General features: G+C 45.4%; 2 protein-coding genes across 6 annotated transcripts in view; both read left to right on the plus strand.

Moving 5' to 3' along the window:
• MCOLN2 (mucolipin TRP cation channel 2) overlaps positions 1 to 7,435 on the plus strand; it is a 31,148-nt gene extending 23,713 nt beyond the window's left edge. For all 5 annotated transcript variants that reach the window (XM_055724623.1, XM_055724628.1, XM_055724622.1 and 2 more), the window contains one exon: positions 7,210 to 7,435. In XM_055724623.1, the coding sequence (XP_055580598.1) occupies positions 7,210 to 7,417 (208 nt within the window). In that variant the 3' untranslated portion in view covers positions 7,418 to 7,435. The remainder of the gene's footprint in view (positions 1 to 7,209) is intronic.
• A 155-nt stretch (positions 7,436 to 7,590) lies between these two features.
• Positions 7,591 to 19,657, plus strand: LPAR3 (lysophosphatidic acid receptor 3). The gene is made up of 3 exons (XM_005445511.4): positions 7,591 to 7,731; positions 10,415 to 11,172; positions 18,806 to 19,657. Exons 2-3 carry the CDS (start codon positions 10,437 to 10,439, stop codon positions 19,153 to 19,155), a joined length of 1,086 nt encoding a protein of 361 aa, XP_005445568.2. The 5' UTR covers positions 7,591 to 7,731; positions 10,415 to 10,436; the 3' UTR covers positions 19,156 to 19,657.
• The last annotated feature ends 3,748 nt before the right edge of the window (positions 19,658 to 23,405 follow it).

Raw genomic sequence — 23,405 nt, forward strand, 5'->3', positions numbered from 1 at the left:
GAAGAAGCAGGTAATTAATACTACGTTAGTGGATAACTACTCATATAACATCTTTCAGTATGTGTTGCCCTGGTAGGGCATACAGATACCTTGGGCAGTACATGCTGCCAAGGGCTCTTGCCTGACCGTGCAGTTCTGCCCCTTCTGTGAAGGTGAGATGTCGTTACTGCTAGTGGCTGTGAACTGCCAACACTTGATGGCAGCAGCAGAAGTCCTTGGGCTTGGATTTTTTTTTTTCTTTTCTCTTTAATTTTTGTGCAGTGCTATCTAAGGTATGACAGCAAGTTGTGGAATTACTTTCTGACTTAGGAACAGTGTGACAGGCTCTTGACCTTCTGAGGTCTAGTGCCTCTCTTCCCTAAAGCAGGTGAGATGCATCCCGTCCCCTTGGCACTGTGAGCCACTGTGCAGGAGCCCCCAAGCTCTGACTCGCTGCTCCTTTCCAATTTAGTAGGGCATCGAGTGTGACCTGCCAAAGCCATGGCTTAGATAAATGCTTGTTTGTGAGAGAATCCTCAGGGATTAAGGGGGAAAGTATTACCAACCAAAGGAATGTAGAAAATACCTATTCTTACTGATTTTAAGACTTAATTTCTATAATAGAATCAAAGCTTTCTTGTCCAGTATTGATTAAAAAAAATACATTAAAAAAACTCAAAGATGCTTGCTGGCTAGACCACTGCTTCAGCCTTAGCATATTAGAGCAGGTGACTGTGTAGTAGAAGCCAATCTGTGTCTTCACCATCTGTTTAGTGTTGTGGGGTTTTTTTCTCTTGGAAAAAAGATAAGGGCCACTTGCTAGAGCTTCTCATTGGCTCTCTATTTCATGGAGGTTAAACTTAACAGGAAATCTGATGTACGTTGTCTCTTAAATCCGTGCATTGATACAGATTTAAATACGGTTGCTGACATTTCAACTGCTGAGGAGGTGATGCACAGTGATGGAAGTAGAACTGGAGCATAAGTTTTGCAAAGTGTTCTGAAAATGAGCTGTTACTTCTGGTTGTCTTGTTTCCTGGGAGTATGAAGCTTTTGCTAATTGCCTTTAGGACTTAATGAAAGGAGGAGAGAAGTGGGTGGGAAGGTTGCATTAGAAGGAAACGGGCAGGAAGGGGAAGCAGCAAGCTTCCTGAGCCATTTTCAAGGTGAGCATTTAGGTGAGGAGGACAAGGTTAATAAGAGTTCGGGCTCGTACTTTGGGGCTTTGTGGATAAAACGGGGAAAAAGCTGCTGGAGCGGAGGCTGCCTGGCATTTTGTATGTAACGAAGTATATGATGTTCTCACCCAAGGCTCAATCTAGTCTTTAACACTGTGTCCAGGTTTCACACCATAATCATCAGGACTTCTGAGGAGCGGAGCAGAGACTTTCTGCTGAGGTTTTCTTCTGTCCATTCTCCAGCTCTGAGCAGACCTGTGTGGAGCTCTGTACTCCTTGGCACTACACCTGGTCACAGTAACTGATTAGGGTAGGTAGTAATGGTTAGATCCATGTGATCGTGGTCTCAAGATAACCTGGATCTTGTACCAGCTCCCAGGTCTGAGTTTGGCTTGCCCTTGGTGGCCGAGCTGTATGCGCGGTCCTGCCCTTCGGTGCTGAGCCAAGCTACAGGTTTCCGTGCCGCCGTTGGGTGTGCGGTGGGTCTGGGTTGCTTGGTTTTGTACTATGTTTAAAAGAACAGCTATGTATGATGCTGGAAGGAAGCAGAACATGTGCCTGCCTGTGCTGTCATGACCCAGTCATGGAAGTTACTGCGGTTTTATCTGCCTTTTGCTTCCCAAAATGTGGATGATGGCGATGGACCTGGCGGGCTCTTCGGGGTAGCACAGCCCTCTAGCTTTCTGCCGCTCTCGGTTGCTCGAAGGTCAGACCTGCGTGCCTGGGCTCTGCCCGCAGCTCGGGAGAGCCAAACCTTCGCACCCGGGGGGACGGGGACGGGACGTATCCGGGGGAAAAAAAATATAGATGTGGTTCCCGCTGGCAGCGGCGTACGGGTTAACGCGGGGCGGGGGCGGGCGGCGGGGCCGGGGAGTGGGGCAGGGCCGGCGGCGGGGCCGCCACGGGAACGCCTCGGCCGCGGTTTGTTCGCGATTTCCCTCGCAGCCGGGCGGAGCGGAACTTTCTGCGGCTTTGTGAAGCCGTGTGCCCCGAGCCGGCCAGCCCCGGCCCTTGCCGGTGAGCGGGGAGCCGCGCCGGGGCTCCCCCAGCGCTGCCGGGGCGCTTACGGGGCTGCCGCAGCACGGGCACCGCTCTGTGCCCATCTGTACGCGTTCACAAATCTATAGGCGCTTCCTACCTGCACAGTGTGAGCTTCATGCAGGTGGCACTGGGTTTGCGCATCCCTGGACTGGCATGTGCATCGCGCCCTGCGGAGGCACCGGCCGTAAGTACGCGCCGCGGGGGCTGGCAGGGGCACTGCTGGGGAGCTCTTCACAAGGTGTCATCTTAACGTATACAATACTGAAAAACACAGTGATATTACTTGTGTTATATCTCTTGATTAGTTTTTTTTCTAGAGGAAAGAAACAGTGCTGTTGTACCGCCTCGGTGTTGGTGGAGGTGGGTACATCGGCTCCGCTGGTGGCAGCGGGTGGCGGGGAAAGGACATTTCTCACCGCAGGTGGCTCGGGTGCCTTGTGCAGCTCTGCCCTTTAAGCTCTGCGGAGCCTGTGGCTTCTTCCATGTTCTTGTGGTATTTTAAGAGGTGTAGTAGGAAGCACCACTCAAATCCAGTTAGGTGTTGAAAAATCTGATTTCACAGAGTTCATCAGTGTACTGAAAATGAAGTGAAATGTAAAAAAAAAAAAAAACCACCCACAAAACAACCAACAAAAAAACACAACAAAAAACCCCCCAAACAACCCAACAACCAACCAAGTTTGCACAATCGATAGAGAAGCAGCAGCTGCTTCAGCAAATAAAGCTGCAAGGTGTGTTTGGCTCTTTGCAGAATACTAGACTATAGTTTCAGACAAGTTGGATTGACTGTGCCCTTACCTGCCTGTGCTGCTGTGACTGTTCACAGTTCTGGAATATCCTCCAGCACAGTCTTTATGCTGTCAGAGAGTGAAATAAAATCTCTAAAGTATAAGGTGTGACATCACAGAGGACATGTTCCTCTTAGATAAGAGTCTTGAAGATTCACATACCTAGATTCTACTTTTAGGCGGTTAGGTCCACTTCTAAGTCTCTACCAAATAATTCTTGGTGCCCACCATTTCTACCAGCTCCACTGAAGTGTTTGCTTCCAAACTGGGGCTCCGAATCTGTTACCAGATCGGGTGCGGCCAGGTGCCCTGTTTTCATCAGCAGTGGCATGATTCAGGTCCTCATCAGCTGTGTGCTGAAAATAAACAATAAAAGTTCACTTGGTTGTGACAGTGCTGAAATAGTGTGCGTGTGCTGGAGATTTCATGAAAGCAAGCTGATTTGTTGAACTATAAAATTGAGCTGGTAGTGGTCGAGGAGCAGACCTGCAAGTTCTGCAGAAATGGAAAACCTAGCTTAGAAGCAGAACAGGTATTTTCTTCTAAGCATGTTTCACAATGTACAGGCTGTTTGAATGGCTTTTAAATACTTTAAATGTGTCTGTTTCCGCATTATAGGATGACCTGCCAGCTCCTTCCAGAACCACACTTAAAGGAGACTAAATGAAAGCTTTGCAGTGAAGTTTTTAGTTTGAACTCCATATATAGATTTAGTAAACCATAATTTCAGAAAGTCTTAAATTACTGAAGTCTGAAGTCTAAACTTGTGGTAACTAGTGAGTTACTTAGTATCTGTCCCTAACAACTTTCTGCAGTGGGTCAGAGCTTTAAAAAGCAATTTAGTGCAGTCGAGCAGCTCTGTACTAAAAGGATTTCAGGAGCTGGAGCCTGAGCTTTGCAACACCTCGGTGTAGGTGCCCCTGTATCTGTGTCTCACAGTTCAGCTGCCTGTGCCAGTCTACGGCAGCTCAGAGGAACAGCACTGTCGCCTACATGGGCAGGGTGACACTTCGGTGCCTCAACCAATTTTTTTTTGTGTGTGCCTCTTATCAGTCTGTGTGTACAGAGTGCTGTGGTCTGTGGCTGGCGGTACTACTTTCTCTCTGCAACTTAAATATTTAGTCTTGAGGTTCTATACTTTTGATAGGCTTAATACTACTTAAGATTCTTTTGCTTGTACCATATAGCCTTGGTATTTCATGCAGGGTATATGATATATAACAACTTCAGGCGCTTCTACCGCTGATACATCGAAGTTGTCAAAGACTCATCTTGATTCCCTTCACCCCACTCCCTTCCCTTTTCCATCCAAAAGATGATGTCATTAAAATGGGCTATTACTGGAAATGACCAGAACCCCAGTGGAAGCATGAGTGCTGCTGTACATTCCATCAACCATCAAGTTAACGTTATGCAGATGAAGCAGGCATGGAGTGGAAGTGGATGTGGTGCTCTGCTCTCCTTAGTCTAAAAGACACTGAAGACCAAGATAATGGGGTAACACTGCTTGTGCGTGCCCAATTTGAGTCCAGCCAATTATCTGAAATTGGGGGTATCTAAGTTACAAAGAAAATATATAACCAAGCAATCATAAGTAGATTATCTTGCTAATAAGTTTGTTCTCTGGATTAAGAACTTAATTATTGAGCTGTAGAATTTTTTAATTTTTTTCCAATTTGTAAACCTGTATTTTAGAAAGGGTATTCTCAGTTCCTTTAAGTGGACCATGTAGCATGCTGTTCCAAGTACAGGTGCTGCCCACAGAGTTTCCTTAAAAGTGTAGAAGTTACTTCTGAGATGATTTTTCTCTGTAAAACCTGTTAAACTAATGCCAGCTTCTGTTGTGTCCTCTAATAGTAGCGGATAAAAAAAACCACCTTTAGATTGAGATATTTGGGCATAACTTTGTGTTATGTGCTTCCTTTCAGTTTGTTTCTCTAAATTGATTTTGGTTATATCAATTAACTATTAAAAAGAATTAAAAGCAAACCAGAGTACCTACCTTACAAACCCCCTTCTTACAGTTACATATTAACGTTTTTGGCCTCTGCTGTGTTACACACCCTTTTCTGCCCTGGTATTTCTTTTTAAGCTGAGGTAACCTGAATGGGTTTCTTGGGTTACCGTGCAATCGTTTGTCTGTGTTTTCCTCTGTGGCCACACATGTATGCAGGGTGTGGAGGGGAACAAGGAACTGATTCCCTTTATGAACTGGTACTACTTGTATGTGTAGCTGGGCTGCCCAGCACCCTGGCGTCCTGCTGCTGCCTCTGCCTTTCTCTTGGGTATGAGCTGAGAGTGTGCTGCTCAGTAACAAGAGAAATAAAATCGGCACCAGGGGTTTATGTGGGAGCAGAGGAGGGGGCAGAGGGTGTGCGTGCCTGCCTGTGGCATGGGGTGCAGGCAGGTGGGAGCGCTGCTGCGGGGAGCCCAGGGCTGCACAGGCTGCACACCACCAGGCAAAGCTGTCGCGCTGCTCTGTTGAGGGCTGTCTGCTGCTGGTGGGATGAGTTTAAGCAGCCTATAAGCAGTATGTGCAGATGCTGCTGCTTAATGTCTCTCTGCAGTAACACTTAGAATGCAAAGAGAGTGAAGTGACTTGCCTCCTTGCTCTGCCATCAGTGCCTGCAATCAGTCAGCACAATAAACTCTGCTTTCTGAAGAGCAGCGTCTGTAACAAATCCCTGTGCCAGCTCAGGAAAAGCAGCAGCAAACCAGGCTGGGGTTCTGCCTGGGCAAACCTGCCTCTCTTCACCCACGGTAACGTTCAGTCCTGCTGTAGGACTTCACTGCTTACCCCTATAGGGCTGGTCCTGCTCCACAGGCCTTGCAGCCCACCTGCCAGCTCTGCTCAAATCCTCTCACAGTATCTCACTGTGCCAAGCCAGGCTTGTCTGTTCACCCCCCACCCTTGCATTCATTCATCCAGGAGCAGGGCAGAAGCCATCAAAGTCCCCCAAACTGACGCCAGCCCTTCAATCAGGTTGTGGCCGATGCATTGAAACAACTTGGTTTTTAATGGACAGGAAAGCAGTGGGGTGTGCCATGAATCACATTAGGGCTCGCAGGCTAAATTTTGTAATGACCTTCTCGTTAAAACACTCTGGGTTTTCTTTCAGAAATGGCTGCATTAATAACGAGTAACTCGGAGCTAGTTTAGAGGCCAAATTTAATTAATTAAATTTCATTGTAAATACACAGATTTTAGTAACTTTCTTGAAGCAAACTAGATTCACTTGAATAGTTTGCATTAATTGAGTATTAAAGCATGTTAGCTTGCAACTAGCTAAAGCTTTTGTCCCAAACAAGAGGTGATATTTTATTTCACTAACTCTTTATTTAGGTAGCTAGTGTAATATATTCTTATATACTCATGCAAATTCTTGACTTTTATTTTAAGAATGGTGAAGGACACATTCTGACTTGATCCAAGTTGCACTTAGTTAGAGGAATTCAAAATTAATTCAAATATACAAGCTGTCTTTAAGACAAACAGAGCTCAAGAAGTGCTGGATTGGGAAGGATTCTTAATGTGTGCTTTTGCATTTGAAATCAGTTTAACTGAACCAAATCCTTTGAGATTTTTTTTGGAACAGATGATTTCTCCCACTCAAAGCTTATGTTTATTCAGAGTGGCAGAGGAAAACACACTTCACAGTCCATCAGTTTCTGATCTTTGTAGCCACTAATGGTTGAACTGAAGCAATTAAATATATTGAAGGAAGGAGAAGAACCTTTTTGACGGAAGTATGCTTTTGGCATTTGCAAAGTTTTGATGTATTTGCTTGTGAGTAACTTGTGGCAGGTTAATAACTCAACCCATCTGTAGAATACACAATATGAGGTTACTGCTGTCAAACTTTTGGAGGTCTAGATGGAGGGCTGTAAAATACAGTGTGGCATAGAAGAGGTGACTGGAGATTGTTTGCTGTCCTTTCCCATAAAAAATGAGAAGTGTCAAGCTTGTGAGAGCCGCTTTCAAAGCAAAAGAAGGTAATTCTTCATGAGGTGAGTAGCAGAACTGGGGAGCTGCCTGCTGCAGGTTCCAGAAGGCTATTGTCTTTATAAAGCTGGGCTGACCAGTTTACCTGTTTCATTACTATTTCAGTTTCTATTACCTTTAAAACTTTGAACAGTATTTTGCTTGCATCTTCACATCTGTGTGTACTTAATAAACAACTCTGAAATATGTAATATTTAAGGGTGGTTTGTTTTCCTTTTAGGTTTAAACCCGCCCTGATTAAGTTAAACATCTCTGATTTGGCTGCAGAAGAAAAGACGTGGAGAATAAAGTCCTGCAATGTGTTAAACTGTGACGTGCCAGGAAATATGGGATATCCTATCACACATCTCTTGTGCCTGGTGTGGACTGGGGCAGGACCACTGAGGATACAGCTGCAGAGCTCTGTCACAGCTGCCCAGCTCCCCTGAGGCCAGACTAGTTCTTCTGGAAGGACTTAAAATAAAATGAAGGTGTGAAATAAACTGTCTGGAAGGACCCTGGCATGACAAGTGCTTTTTGTACATAGGCTAGTACAGACAGCCAAGTGCTACATCTCTGCTCTGGAGGACTGGGATGCAGACTAGCTCCAGTTCAGCTACCATCCTGCAGCTTCCATTTGGACACCTCCAAAGTCTGCCCTGGGACTCTGAGACCTCAGCTGGATGCTTTTCTGCTCCCTCCTGCCTTATCTCAACATCTCAAGACATCTTTGTCAAAATCATTTGAGCTCTGCTGTATGACAGTGAGTGCTTGCAGTGTGATTATTTCAGTGGAGAATTATGGGTGTATGACTTTTTTTTTGTTGTGGTGGTGGGAGGGCTACTACTTTGAATGAGGATGGGATCTCAATAAGCTGAAGTATTTAGAAAGGGTTCATAGTTGGTATTTTGGATTTCTTTTAAGCTTGTTCTCCAGATGAGATGCAAAAAGTATCTGCAGATCTTTCCTGTCGCTGCAAATAAAAGAGCTTCATCTGCTGAGATGATTACACAGTAAGATACAGCATGTTCAGAAAACCTTCCCTATAATTTTCACAGATTTTTTTTCTTTTTTTTTTTTCTTTTTTCTCTGCCATTCTTGCCCAAAATGCTGCTTCTATTTGCAGGCATTTGGGCTGTTCTGTAAAAGCTTCATGTCAAGCCCAGCAAGTCCCGTACTGCCTCGGTGGGTGAGGGCAGAGCCACCTCGGCTGGTGGTGGTCCCCGCGCCTGGCTGCTCGAGTAGCTGTTGTCTGCAGCTCCTCCGTGACTTCTGGGTATTTGCAGAATGAATTTGACTTTTGTTGAGTACTTCCTAGGTGAGAACGGGGCATGTGCCGACTGCCCCACTCTGCCATATTGCCCTGAACAGGGAGTGGCAGGCGCTGCATTCCGGGTGACTCTCTGCGGTGGATCTGAGTTGCTGAGGCTTTTTTATAGATGAAGGGGTGCTCTGTAATATTTCAGCACAAGGGATGATTTCCTGGTTTCCTTCCACTTCTTATCCTTAAGTAATTGTTCTTAGTTCTGACTATGTACTTGAATTTGATGCTTTAAGTAATATTCTATAAAAGAAGTAGCTGCCTAGGTTCTTGAGGGTAATAAAATGGTCAACGATGTCAAGTGGCCTGCTTTCATGTTGACTACTAGATGTAGGGTGGGAACCAAGCAAAAAAGGCTATGGAGCAAATTCAGAAAAATGAAATATTAAAAAACCCCCCAACTTTAAAAATATTAATCATGGAATAGTGCAAGTTGGTTTAAAATCAGATAATACAAATATGCCATTTGTGTTATTTCTCTCATGCAGTAACTTATATGCCAGAAGATTAACCTTTTTCTCTTAAAACTCAGAAGGAACCTTTAATAGAAATGTGGCTTGTTAGCCAGCTTGCTGGCAATTGCTTAATGAGTTTCCCGGTCCCTGGAGTGATGAGATATAACTGTTAAGTAACCACAGGGTAATAACAGACTAAGTGAACCTGATCTTTATCTGTGATCAATTTTAGCTGCAGAGCAGAAAAGCTTGTACTTTTTTGTATGGTTCTGCCTGTAACCACTTCTAGGTGTATTTTTTCTTTTCAGCCTCATTCAGTCCGTCACTGGCACTCGTGACAGGCTGAGGCTCACAAAGTGCTTTACAAAAGCTATTAGTGCTGCTGCCTCTCTTGCAGCTTTGTATCCTGCTACTTCCTCCTCTCTGTCCTTGCAGTCAGTCACAGGTTTGCTGTTCTGTATAATATCTAACGTGATTAGGATCTTGTGCCATGGTTGGGTTCCTAGGTTTTGCTAAAAGTATACAATATCTGTTCATGAAGTCGTTGTTAAAACCCTTATGTAGATACTGACGGAGAGCGTGAGGGCTAGTGATGATCAGACACAAACTCTCCCTGCTAGGCTGAGAGACCCTGCCTGGAGTCTGGCCAGCATGAATAATTGGTGTCAGATCTGCCTGTGTAAATTAGTTGAAGTTCAGTTTGGTTCATAGTAAAGGCAGTAAAATTGCTAAGGCAGCTGACATTGACCTCAGAGTAGCTGGTGTGATGTAATTTGGAACACAGATTCCCCTTCCATCGTGTTTAAGAGCCCTGTGTCCAAAATAGTGCCGAGTGGGTATAAGGAAAAGCCCCGGCACTACTGCTGTTGCTGGGGCTTCCTCTGTCCTGTGCCTGGGTAGGGACCTGTGTTTTGGTTTTGAAGATAAGTGGACTGTGTGGTGCTCACAGGGCTCTGGTTGACAGCCCAATAAAATAATCCCTGGCTTTAGAGTAGTCAAATACACAGAATATTTTTTTCCGTTTTCAGGACATTTACTTAAATCCTGCAGTAAGGAACAAGCATGTGCTCAGAATATATATTCCTGTAGCACCTTATATACGTACACTTTTACATTTATTAATGTATAATTGAAAAACCAAAAAATATTTTTTCCAGTAATAGGCATTTTATTGCTTAGTCAGTAAAGTGGAAGATTTATGATTTATGTTTCCCTGTCCTGACTGGATACTTTAGGAAATGGAAATAATGATGGGTCTGTGGCTCAAGCAGGATTTCAGAGCAAGAATGGCTTGGCCGTTGCTCAGATTCTCTTTGTGACCTCCAGAAAGTTGCTTTTAACCTCTTAATTTCCACTTTGTTGCCTGTGCAGTATGACTGCTAGTGCAAAGGGACTGTGCTGGGGTTTTGTAAGCAAGTAAGTCTTGTTAAAAATCCATGATTCATCCAAGCATCGTGCACCGCAGTCCTCCAGTGGACAGAATATCTCCTTCTGCCTTAACTCTGTACAATATGAGTTTTTACTTAAGGCCTCCAGATATATACCTTCTTGCATCCCTGTCCCACCCCACCCCCAAAAAAACCCCAACAACTGTTAGGTATGGTGGTTGAAGCAAGGACCAGTGGTTGAATTTTAATCCTTCTTTCTTTTTTCCCTTCTACCCTTCCTAGGATGCAGGGGCTTTAATCCAGGATGAACGAATGCTACTATGATAAGCGCATGGACTTTTTCTATAACAAGACAAACACTGACACCGTAGATGAGTGGACAGGGCCACAGCTTATTGTTGTTCTGTGTTTTGGGACATTTTTCTGCCTCTTCATTTTCATTTCAAATTCATTGGTCATAGCAGCTGTGGTCAAGAACAAGAGGTTTCATTTTCCCTTTTACTATCTCCTGGCCAACTTAGCTGCTGCAGACTTTTTTGCTGGAATAGCCTACGTCTTCTTGATGTTCAACACTGGCCCAGTGTCTAAGACATTAACTGTTAACCGCTGGTTTTTGCGTCAGGGTCTTCTGGACACCAGCCTGACAGCTTCCCTGGTGAATCTCCTCGTCATAGCTGTTGAGCGGCATATGTCGATAATGCGGATGAAGATCCACAGTAATCTCACGAAGAAGCGAGTCACTTTTTTAATTATATCCATTTGGGCCATTGCTATTTTCATGGGTGCAGTTCCTACCCTGGGTTGGAACTGCCTCTGTGACATTAGTGCCTGCTCATCCCTGGCACCTATTTACAGCAGAAGTTACCTGGTGTTCTGGAGTGTCTTAAACCTAGTTGTCTTCTTCATTATGGTGGTGGTTTACATAAGAATCTACATGTATGTTCAGAGGAAAACTAATGTCTTGTCGTCACACACTAGTGGATCCATTAGCCGCAGGAGAACCCCTGTGAAGCTTATGAAGACTGTCATGACTCTCTTAGGTAAGAGATTACAAACCATCGTATGGAAGGCTGGCAGTGCCAATGAATAAGTTGTTGGTTTGTTGTTGCTTGTTTTGGGCTTTGTTTTAATACAAAGCAAAAACCCCCAAACCTAACCATCTAAACCCAAAAGAAAACAAAATCACCCTCACCAGACTTTTAAGTGCTGGAGGCATTTAGACTTTGCTCTGCTTTACATAGTGAAATAAGTGTTGCACCATCCAGAAATGCAAAGTAGAGGACTGGTCAACATGCAGAAGAAAAATTATCTGCAGGGTTTTTTGGGGGGTGGGGCCAGAACACAAAATCACTTTGGAGAAAGCCTTGTGAAGATTCACAACTGCCTAGCAGAATGTTTTCAAAATAATATTCTTTAATATCTGTAGAAGGCCATGAACGCTATGGCTGGATGTGGGTAGTTTTCTTTGCACTTCTTCCTCTTGGCTGTTTTCTAAACATACAAATGACTTCTCCCTGGAAATGCACCTTCCCTGGTGAAAGGAGAGGATGCCTGGTGGGTCTGTGACATTGACAGGACATTTTGTCTTGTAAGGGGAAAATGAATTTTCATTCTGTGAAGATTGCACAGTGCGAAATACTTTCAAGTGATGATACAGTATGGCCTTGGATCCCTAGCTCATAACGTGAGATTTGACCTGGATTCTGCCCTAGAGACACTGATGATGTTTGGGCATCTCAGATCACCTCATCAGCTAGTTGTGATGTAGCTGTTTATTATATTAGAGATGCACATAGTGGATGATTGATCATTGGAACAAAATACTAGCTGTAGCAGTCAGTTTTCCCTGGGAAGACTTGAATCGGAGCAAAGTGTTTTCTGGAAGCCAGGCACTGCATGAGCATGGTTTGTGTAGCTCGGTGTGGGTGGAAGTGGGGGTACGCTGGGGTGCTTGTGGAGCTGGGGACTCTAAAACCACAAATAAGGCCGTACCACTCTGACAACTGTTCTGATATTGTGTGAGCTAGCATGGAAAAGCTGGAGTTTTTGGGAAAGCTGTTGTCTATGCATACCTGGGACACAGTTGTGCAGCATGGTAGTGCTAGAGAGCTCTGGGAGAAAAGTGCCACTTTTCATGGAGGTAGGAGTTGCCATGGTAGGAAGTTCAGGCTGAGGACACTTTCTTCCCCTTACGGTCTATGTATGCTGTTTGCAGTCTGGTACCTGCTTCTTATTTTTTCTTTTTTTTTCTTTCTTTCTGAAATAATAGTGCTGTAGTACACAATGCCTTTGTCTACCAAATAATGTTTTACGATGCTTTAGAAGCTGTGATCAGTTAAACTTTACAGTGCCTGACCTCAGAAAAGAAAGTGGATTGATGGTTCAAGCAAGTACAAAGTTCTCACTTATACTCCTGTGTCTTCTGCAATTGGCATGTCCACTGGCAGGGCCTTTCCCTTCTCAATCTCTTTCCAACTGTCCTTTTCTTTTCCTCCTTGACTTTATGGCACCTATAGAGAGACAATGTAGTGGTTGTTCCTGTCCTTCCCCCTTGACTTGCAGGGACAAGATTTGATCTTTCACCCTGCCTGAAGCTCTTGTGCAGTGAAACTTAACCCATCCACCTGGAAGGAGAAAATCCATGCAGGAAAATGGAATTGCTCCAAATATGATCTTGCCCTAATGCATAAGCATTGGGTAGACTTTTGTTAACTGCTGCATTGGAAAGAGACAAAAAGAAAAGCATGTTTAAAAAGCAATTCTCTGAGCCTTTCTATTGAAAGCAGAACTGCAGGCTGCTTTCTGGGAAGTCACATGAAAATAAATCGTGATACATAGTCATGCCTAATTTATATGTATATTTATAGTTAATATTGCTTTGGTTTTGTATAAGCCAAATTTGGAGGGTGCTGAGTGAGCGCTGGAATGACATTGTTAGCTGTCAGGGCATCCGTGCGTGTTTGCAGGTCGGAGCAGAGAGGTGGTCTGCGTGCTGGGCAGGACACCTGCGTGGCTGGCGTAGGAGTTGGAAGGGCGGTGACCGTGGCCACTGTTTACTAATCCCTTGTGGTCCTTTAGCCTGTGCAGGTTTTCGGTGCTTACCACAGCTGTGCTGCTGTGTGGACATAAACCCCGCTTCAAACTTCATTTTCAGCTTATTCTATCTTTTACTAGGGAGAGGGGCCTTAGGGCTATGGGCTGATTTAAAGACCAGCATTAGCTTTCTCTTACTTGCAGAACGTGGCTTTTCAGCCACCAGGTTAAACTATAATTCGGGCAAAGCATTTAATGATACTGTATACTGGGCTAGGCAAATTCAACTTAGCCTGAGTGCTACTTTAGAGATCATGATTTTGTGTATTTACTCTGTCAGTCAAAAGCAAAACCAAAACAGAGCCTGCTTCCAAAGAAGTCCAGTTAGTGCGTGTGTTGCTGGGTGCAGGATCTACCCCAAACTCCTGTGTCAGAGGAAGTGGATCTTGGCATGTACCTTCATATCAGTTCTCCAGATTTTGACTCTGAGAGGCTTTTTATAAATGTTTATTTCTAGGAATGAGAATTTATTTTTTTCAAACAGTTTGAAATGCGTATTCTGGCTAAGCCATTCAAGCACACGGCAAAATGTGTTAGAAACTGAATAGTATGTTTTCTGGGCTTTCCAGTTACCAAACGAGTCACCAAGTGACCAAAGTGATTCTTCCACAATTCTGCTTACATTCACTGATGCAGCAACCTACAGCTACATGCAGCATGTGGATTTTGCCCAAGGCAGTTATTTTTAATGGTTTGTTCCAAAACACCTGAAAGTGCTTTGGGGCACATGCCTGGTACGGTCTTTACTAAAAGCGATTCCAAGATGCTCTGTTGCCGGATGAAGCATGATGAGAACCAGAATTCTTGTTAATGTGCTTTGTTAGTTTCGTAGGAGGTTCAGGACAACATCCTGCTGCAGTGTGGAAGGCGGCTGCATGTAGCTGTGTGGTGCTGGCACGCTGCTCCTCCTGTCTGCACCCCTCCCCTTCCTGGGGAGGCCAGACCTGCGGCTGGCTGCCCCTCCACAGACATCGCTGTCCTAGCTGGGTCTTCTCCTTCTGTGCTCTTACAGCTAGGAGGTGGGGGGATCTGGGTTTCAGTGTGACTCTGGATTCATGGTGGTCACAGCTGCAGGAGGCTTCTTGCACCACCCTTTGGGCTTGGATGGCCCCTTCCAGAGGCTGGGACTCAGGTCCCTGTCATCTGCCATTTTCTACTGCGACACCTGAAGTGGTCCATCACAGGATAGCAGCAAGGCTTTTCCTTTGGCATGCTAAACCATAGGAAGCTATCTGGTTGAAATGGGAAGATGTGAAACCTGGCAAAAGGGGCTGAAGTCATCTTAGCTGACCTCGTGGCATGGTCCTAGCTAAGCCTCTGACTGTAACTTTGAAGGAGGGTGGCTGCATGGGTACGTGATTTTCAGGTGGCATGTATGTGTTAGCTCATCTGAACTTAGAAGTCCAATTTCTGCTGAAATAGCAGCTTTGGGGCGGATGATTTTCAGTTTCAGTGAATTTATAGTTTAATTGGTAACTTGCTGTTTTAACTTGGGTGTACGGTGTGGCAAAGGCAACTGGAAGCTACTGTGCTTCTTTCCCCCCTCCCCCCTTTTTTTTTTTCACCTCAGTGTTGGCATGCTTAGGGACAGCTTTGATGTGCAGAATTTTATGATGTGGTGCTGCTGAAGCATGAGTAGTGCTTCCAGGTACACAGAAATTCACTTTCAAGCAGAGATGATGTAACCTACAAGAAAACCCGTGTTTAAATCTAATGGAACATCCTCAAACTAACCTCAAGGCGTTGTGACACCGGATCTCCCATAATCTGGTGGGAACGCTCAGAGCGGTTCTTTTGATCCATGTTGCATCCAGGCAACATTTCACATAACTTCGGTGAATTTTAGAGAGTTCCAGAAACAAAATTGCTTTTGGAGTGTGGCACTTTGTCATGAGAGGAGCTCCTACGGGGTAAAAAGTCTGCAAACAAGAAAATCACCAAAGTGCCAAGACAAAGGTATATATTTATGCTTAACTATGGTTCCCTTTGAAAGCTCCATGGTAAAAATAGCAAAATCCGAGCAAGATTGAGAGTCTGAGCCATGCCTTGCTTTCATCTCTGCAGTGCTAAGAGCAGGGTGTGAATCGCTTGTGTTGTCTCCACACACAGCAAAATGTATTTTTGATGGAGTTGAAACAACACCCTGTGAAAGCATTAGGCAGTAACCGACACTGTCTGCACTGCTCCCTGTCCTTGTCTTCAGTCGTGCCGGAGGAGGAATGTGCAGAGAGATGTCTGCAGATGTCTTTTATCTTCCCTTACTTTTGCCACTGAGACCTTTTAGGGTTTTGCCTGTGTAGGTGGACAGGGATATGTGCTAGAAGTTCATGGAGCAATCCTACCTGCAATCTTGGGGTTTTGTTTGAAGGAGAGATTTCTGTATCTTTTGTTAAATGTGGTTCTGGGGTCTCTTTCCTCTCCTGCTGATGTCCCTGAAAGCATGGTTGAACTTTGCATGCTTTGTGGTACAAGGGGTCAAAATGCTTTCGGTGCTTGTTCTAAGGAGGGTTTGTCACTCTCTTAATTTCTGCATGGAGCTGGTGTATTGCTGACTTTGCCCATGACCCTTGGTGGCTAATGAAAGCTCTCCATCCAAATACTTACCGAGACACTCAGCTAGACACCGTATTGTTGTTTGGGTGGGCCAATTCCACTGCTTGTTAAAACAGATAGGGTTTGCTGGTGAACCCCAGGGCAATAAATCAGGACAATATTTTCTCCATTATAGACCATGAGAGTTGGTGTCATAACTGCTTACTCAGCATGCTGGAGCAAATCTGTGTGTAATATAGAGACTGACCAGAGAAAATAAGCATTGTGGTAGCAGCTTGCAGCTCCCGATGCCAGTGGGCAATGGAGGAATGTTACTGATGTTAACCGGTATCTCAAAACTAACACCATGAAATCAGCACTTAGCAGCATCACAAAAATCTTGGTACAGAAGAGTAGAAAATGCAGTTCCTGAAGGAGATGGTCTCGCTTTTCTGTTCTCTTCAATATTGACTGGAACATTATCTGTTGGTTGGATTTTGTCTGGACTCCAGGAGCACAGATTTGCAGCAAGCTCTGCAATACCTTGTCCTAGATACATTTTGCAGCAATCCTAATGCTTACTAAATCACATGAATTCACTTTATATACCATTATGGCGTGCCAATCACATGGGCACAGCATCCATTAAAATCCCCAATGAGGAGAAGTGCCCGGTGCCGTGCGGTCAACCCGTGTGCACAGCACAGCCGATGGGATGGGATGGGATGCCTGAGGTGCTGCCGAGTCCTGGCTCCAGCCGGCACTGCCTGGGTCCTGCCATAAGCCAGGCTGCCCTCCCACCGCTTGCTTGCACAGCTCAGTTAGGGGAAAACCAGTGGCTTAAAAAACCCTGAGCTGGACTTGTTTTCCCTACTAAAATTGATTAACAGATACCAACACCCCCAGGAGAGCTTTGTAGCATGTGGCTGCTATCATCCTTATTTGTTTGATTATTTTTTTCTAAGCCCATAAAAGGGGAAACTACTGTCACAAATGATTGGAATTTCCTCAGTGCGTTGTTGAAACTCCGACTGTTGTACAGAGTTGTAATTTTCTATTTTTGTATGTCAGACAGCAATTGTGGCTTGTGCTAAGTTAGTATTATCATGCATATGGCTACTCCTTCCTCGGGCTGAAGGCGAGGCATGCCAGGCTGCGGTGCCGGGGGAGGTGGGAGGGCAGCCGGGGCAGTTCGGGGCCCACCAGGCTCATGGCCAAGGCTGTGTTTGGTCACGGTGTTCCCCCTCCCCACCAGTCCTGCCCACGCCCCTGCCTGTATGGTGGGGATGTACAGTAACGTGAAAGGATGTAAGCGCAATATTGAACTTCCTTCTAAGCTGTGGCTTTTTTGCTTTTTTCATGTTGTCTTCACTCTAAGATCTCTCTTATTCCCCCTTTCTTTCTTTAATAAGTATTTTTTTTTGCACAGGGCTGGTGGGAGAGGTGTCTGTCTGCCTCTTTCAGCTTTTATTAGCACCCTGTGGCTGTTATTCCTGCCTCGCAGCTGAAACACAAGGAAAACTCTGCTGCTCCTGGGCTTGTCCTGTGGTTTCTTGATGTGTTTTGGGGAAATACCTCTTTTGCAGAGTTTTCTTGTTCCCCTATCACTAAACTCTTACTTCTTCATCCTTTCTCCTTTTTGTCTTTTTTTTTTTTCTTTTCCTTTTTGTTCTGTTCTTTGCTTCATTTCTTTGCCCTGGCTGCTACATCCCTTGGTTCATCTTTGCTGACTCATCTATTTGTTTCTTTCTCTCTTTTCTGTTACAACTGAGTTTGTTTCCTGGATCTGAGTTGCTGGGGCTCAAGCATCCAGCGTGCACAGCCTGGGGGGGGAGCAGGGGAGAGGGGTGGGCTGCTGCTCTGGCCGGGGGGCTGGCAGGGCTGGTGTGTCGCAGGCAGTGGCAGGCATCCTACACCAGCTGTGGAGTTTTGCAGCCAGGACGTGTTCAAATTATATGACTCTTGTTCTGTGAATTAGGCAGTGTGCCCATAGCTCTGCAGAGTCATCTGGAGTGTGGCAGAAGACTCGTCTCTTCTTTGGATCGTATTGTGGCAGTGGAAGAAATGTGCCACATGGTATCAGGGCAGTGGTTGCCCCTGGTGCTCAGCACTGGTGAGGCTGCACCTCAAACACTGTGTGCAGCTTGGGCCCCTCACTGCAAGAGGGATGTTGAGGTGCTGGAGCGTGTCCAGGGAAGGGCAATGAAGCTGCTGAAGGCTCTGGAACACAAGTCTTACGAGGAGCAGCTGAAGGAACTGGGGTTGTTTTAGTTTGGAGAGAAGGAGACTGGAGGGGGGATGGGACACCTTACTGCTCTCTACAGCTCCCTGAGGGGAGGCTGCAGGCAGGTGGGGGTCGGTCCCTTCCCCCAGATAACAAGTGACAGGACAAGAGGAAACAGCCTTAAGTTATGATGCGGAGCCTTAGATTGGATATTAGGAAAAATTTCTCCACTGAAAGGGTGATCAAGCACTGGAGCAAGCTGCCCAGGGACGTGGTGGAGTCATCTTCTCTGGAGGTGTTTAAAAAATGCATAGATGCGGTGCTTAGGGACATGGGTTTAGTGATGGACTTGGCAGTCCAGGGTTACCAGTTGGGCTTGATGATCTTAAAAGTCTTTTCCAAACTAAATGATTCTGTGGTTCTATGATTCTCCTCCAGCACATGAGAGAAAGATGAAGAGAGGCAGTCTGTGCTCAGAGCACCAGTTCTCTACTTGTTAATGCTCCAGAGCTCTTGTTTGTTTATCAGCGTGGGCGAATCGCTGTTGCGATGGCCTTTTCCCACTTGTGTTTGAGCTGATGCTGTTAGCAGCTGTGTTCTTGCTCCCTGCAGCCTTCTGAGAGCTGCCCTGCCTCATGCTCAGGGCTTGGCAAGAGAAGCAGTAGACAGAATTTTGCTACTGTCATTAGAATTTTGTCCTCTCCTGCTTTTATCATTTTTGTGTAGAATTGTGATGAACCAAATAATGTTGTAAGATGCAGAACACCCCAAATCTCCAGCAGTTTGAAGTCTTTTTTTTCTTTCTTTTTTCTCTCTATATCTAGGTGCCTTTGTTGTCTGCTGGACCCCTGGCCTGGTTGTCTTACTGCTTGATGGTCTGAACTGCACCTACTGTGGGATTCAGAACGTTAAAAGGTGGTTTCTTCTCCTGGCCCTGATGAACTCTGTCATGAATCCAATAATTTATTCATACAAAGATGACGAGATGTGGGGTACCATGAAAAGGATGATTTGCTGCTCCTCTGAGGATAAGACCCAGGACAGGCGCTCATCGCGCATCCCCTCGACAGTTCTCTGCAGGAGCACAGATAACTCAGGGCACTACATTGAAGATGGCATTATTCAGGGGACAATTTGTGGAAAAGGAGATCTTGGTGACAAAGGAAACTCCTGAGCTATTCAAGGGACTGACTTGGCTGGAAAAGGAGAGGGGGAAGGGAGAGGTTTTGTAAGAGAAGATTGACTGGCAAAGCTAGTAAACAATATATCCACTTTGTTCCAGAGTCTAAACTCCAGTGTTAACAAAAGTTCTTATAAATAATTGCCTGATGGAAAAAACGCTTTGTAATGAAGAAAACTTTCTGTGCTGCCGTCTTTTTCTCTTTTTTTTTTTTTCTTTTAAGTACATGAAATTGTTTTTTTGTATGAATGGAATAAATACATCTCAGAGACTTCTTGTGTGTGGAAACAAAATGTAAGCAGTGTAGCAAGATCCTCCTTAAGCTCCTGCAGAGAGAATAAACCTGCCTTACTGTGCAGGCTTGGCATTCACTGAGTACTTCTGGTTTGAACAGTTTCTGTGCATCTTGAGGAGGATCATAGGCTTGGTTGGACAGAATTGTGACCTGTTTTCTTGGTTTACTAAGTTCATGAAATGTTTCACACTTACCTTCTCTCTTCCTCATCCTTATCTTGCTTTCAAAATAGGTAATTTGATGGTTTATTAAAACTATGCCAGAAACCTGGCTGTGATGGGAAGCCCAGACCTGACACCGGTGTGCGTGAGTATGTCCCAGCAAAGCCAGTATCACTGCCATGGTGGGGTGGAAGCTGCACGGACATACAGTGCACTCTGCTGCTGTTGTGCAGGCAGGTGTTGAGGTGGGTTAACTGAAGAGTGGTGTGGCTGTGTTCATTATGCTCATTTCTTACTTCCCCAGATAACAGCAGATGGGTGTGCTCACCCCAATTCAGCTGCTCTGCCACTGAGGGAAATGAAATCCAAAACACCGTTTTAAGAGGGCAAATTTTTAAGGGAAGTTTAAGTATACATACATACAGGTTCAATCAAGCTATTGTAAATACAAATTAATTTACAGGAGAAAAGCATGAAACCAGCCTAAACCCCTGCAAGATTACAGTGTGCATTGATTGTCTGACCTTGTCTGGACTATGTTTAGCCTCTGATTTTTAAGCTGATATTACCAGAAGGTACGTGAGGAACAGCAAGCAATGAAGGGCTTTCAGCATTGTGACTAACCAAGTCTAGTGTCGATGCAGCCGCAGCCCCAAAAGCTGAAGTTCTACTTATGGAGTATGCTCTGATGGAGCATCCGGCAATTTAAAGCCCTAGGGTAAAGTTTTTCAATTTAAACTTTTCAATGAAAAATTGGAATGTAATTTTCTTACTACTCTAAAAACCTGGCTCCTGCTGTCTGGTTTCAACAGCGGTGAGTTCCCTGCTACCCATCTTAATTTCAGGAGGAGTTACTTGTGTTAGAAAGTCTGATCCCTGGTATTGAAGCAGGTGATGATGACCAGAGGTCACTCTGGAAAATTTTGGAAGTTTTGGCCACTCGGAATTGTCAGAGAACAACACCAAGAGCATGTTGTGTGAGTCTGAAAGATAACGATCAGCTGTGGTTTAGGCAAATTCTTCCTCTGGTGCAACTTGCATGTCGATATCCAGACTGTGTTGGTCAAAGCAGAGCCAGCACTTGGCTCAAAGGCCAAGTTGCAGTTCTGTAGAAGGTGCTGGGTGATTACACAGCGAGCCTTGGCTTACAAACACAGCAAGCCCCTGTTTAGGGAGCTCTCCCATAACACAAGTTACTTTGTAGGCACGTGGCCTAACATTCAAGGTAGATGCTGCGTTTGGGTAATGCTAAAAAGGTTTACACGTTTTGCCATTATAATGCAATCTTCTTGTGCAAATACTACTTCATTATTTTGGTGTTTCTGTGAAGTATGTAGAGTGGTGCTTTCTAGAGCCAGCGGTGTGGTGGGTTGACTGGGGCTGGATGCCAGGTGCCCACCAAAGCTGTTCTGTCAGTCCTCCTCCTCAGCTGGACAGGGGAGGGAAAATATATTGAAAGCATTGTGGGTTGAGATAAGGACAGGGAGAGATCATTCACCGATTACTATCATGTGCAAAACAGGCTCGACTTGAGGAAAATTAAATTAATTTATTACCAGTCAAATCAGAGTAGGATAATGAGAAATAAAATCTTAAAAACACCTTCCCCCCAACCCATCCCTTCTTCCCAGGCTTCAGTCCCAATTTTCTCTTCCTCCTCCCCTGCCAAGCAGTGCAGAGGGACAGTGCAGAGGACTCCTCGCAATTCCCCTGCTCCCGTGTGGGGTCCCTCCCACAGGAGACAGTTTTCCACAAGATTCTCCAATGTGACTTCTTTCTGTGGGCTGCAGTCCTTCACAAACTGCTCCAGCACTGATCCCTTCCACAGGGTTCAATCCTTCAGCAACAGACTGCTGCAGCGTGGGTCCCCCGTGGGGTCACAAGCCCTGCCAGCAGACCCGCTCCAGCCTGGGCTCCTCTCTCCATGGGTCCTGCCAGGACCCTGCTCCAGCACAGGCTGCCCGTGGGGTCACAGCCTCCTTCGGGCATCCCCCTGCTCCGGCACGGGGTCCTCCCTGGGCTGCAGGTGGGATCTGCTCCACTGTGAACCTCTGAGGGCCGAGGGGCACAGCCTGCCTCACTGGGGGCTTCACCATGGGCTGGGGGGAATCTCTGCTCCAGCACCTGGAGCCCCCCCACCCCTCTGTGCTGGCTCTGGTGTCTGCAGAGCTGTTGCTCTCACATAGTTTTACTCTTCTCTTCACTGCAATTGTTGTGCAGTAACTTTTCCCCTTTTTTAATATGCTGTCACAAAGATGCTACCACTGTTGCTGATGGGCTCGGCCTCGGCCAGCAGTGGGTCCATCTCAGAGCCAGCTGGCATTGGGTCCATTGGACATGGTGGAAGCTTCTGGCAGCTTCTCACAGAAGCCACCCTTGCAGCCCCTCCTGCCACCAAACCTTGCCATGCCAAACCCGATGCAGGTGGCATTGCAGAGGCACGGCATGCAAGCATTCCTGTCCCTACCTGTAGTGCGCCGTTTCTGTTAGCTAGGCAGAAGCTCCAAATACAAAGCTAATGGGAAATAAAATGCTACTTCAAAATAAAATACTTGTTTCCTATTCAGATGGTGGTTGAATATTACCTGTCACTAAAGTCAGCTGTAAATGGCTGCTGTTACTTTTACTTGTTTCCACAGATACATCCAGGCTAAACCCGATCGAACTGCAGATAATAATGAAGATGGGGAAACGTTGTTCCATGTTACCATGGGGTGGGCTGGTGGAGGGAGGGATGTTTTAATAAAATTTTCGTGTTTACTAGCAATACTAGGCAGTGTAATACTTGGTTGAGTCAGGCCCTGAAGAGAGCTTGGGTGAAGATCTGGAACATCTGCAGCAGTGGAGAAAATACTAGGTCTCCTGCAGAGCTTGACATTTGGGCTGCAAAATAGCTGCATGTGGATGTTTTTTCCAGGTAAGCAGGAAGAGGTGACTCCTGTAAAGGTGAAGGACTGCATTGTTTATTGAGCATCTCATACAGCGAACTCCTGGTCTGGATTAAGATCTGAGAGGTGCTATAAATCATTCTGCTATAAGAAAGTGGGAGAATTTGAGGTCTGCACTCTTAATCCTTTTGTTGCCTCATCTGAAGAAAAAAAAAACCTAACAAAGCCAACCAACCAGCCTCCAAAAGCTGACGAACTGGTGCTCTGTGAATGGCATTATTTGCAGTGACATGTCCTCTATTGCAGCATGATGCTTCCCTCAGAGCTGCTACCTCATTGCCTACTACTATAAATTACAATGTGACACAAGTGGAACAGCAAACTGATCTTGCATCAAACTTTCCTACAAACTGCTACAACAGAGACTGTATAATGTTTCCTACATCAAATTGTCTAAACATCCAGCTACTTGTGTAGCAGGGATTTTTTTTTTTTGAACTCCATAAACATTTATCAGAATAGTTTGTCTCAAGGAAAACATTATTTGTACTTAGGTAAAAAAAAAAAAAAGGCAAAAAAGCAAAGTGCAGTTGGTGAAGGCAAGTTCTACAGTGTTTCTCTGTTGCCCTTTTCACTAATATCCCAGAATAAGAGATATTGGTATCTGTTGACTTTGCATGTGCCTGCCTCTATTTACATATGCCAGCGTACTGATGGGTGAGATGAAATTTGTTCTTTTGGTGAAGGCTTTAGGGTGAACACCCACAGAAATCCAAGGGTGTTAATTCTTAAGAGGCAGAGGGAGGCAAGGGTAGAATTACCATTAAGGTGGATAGTTGCAAGGTTTTGCGTGCTCCTGGTGATGCTGGAGGCCTCTCTGTGTCCGAGAGTGCCTTGGGG

Source organism: Falco cherrug, chromosome 12, assembly GCF_023634085.1.
Source record: "Falco cherrug isolate bFalChe1 chromosome 12, bFalChe1.pri, whole genome shotgun sequence".
In the NCBI taxonomy this organism is placed as follows: Eukaryota; Metazoa; Chordata; class Aves; order Falconiformes; family Falconidae; genus Falco; species Falco cherrug.

What these genes read in the sequence shown, in the direction of transcription:
- LPAR3 (XM_005445511.4), top strand. Translation starts at nt 10,437, where the DNA reads ATGAACGAATGCTACTATGATAAGCGCATGGACTTTTTCTATAACAAG. An exon ending in GACTGTCATGACTCTCTTAG is followed by an intron (nt 11,173 to 18,805) that starts GTAAGAGATTAC and finishes CTCTATATCTAG; the next exon opens with GTGCCTTTGTTGTCTGCTGG.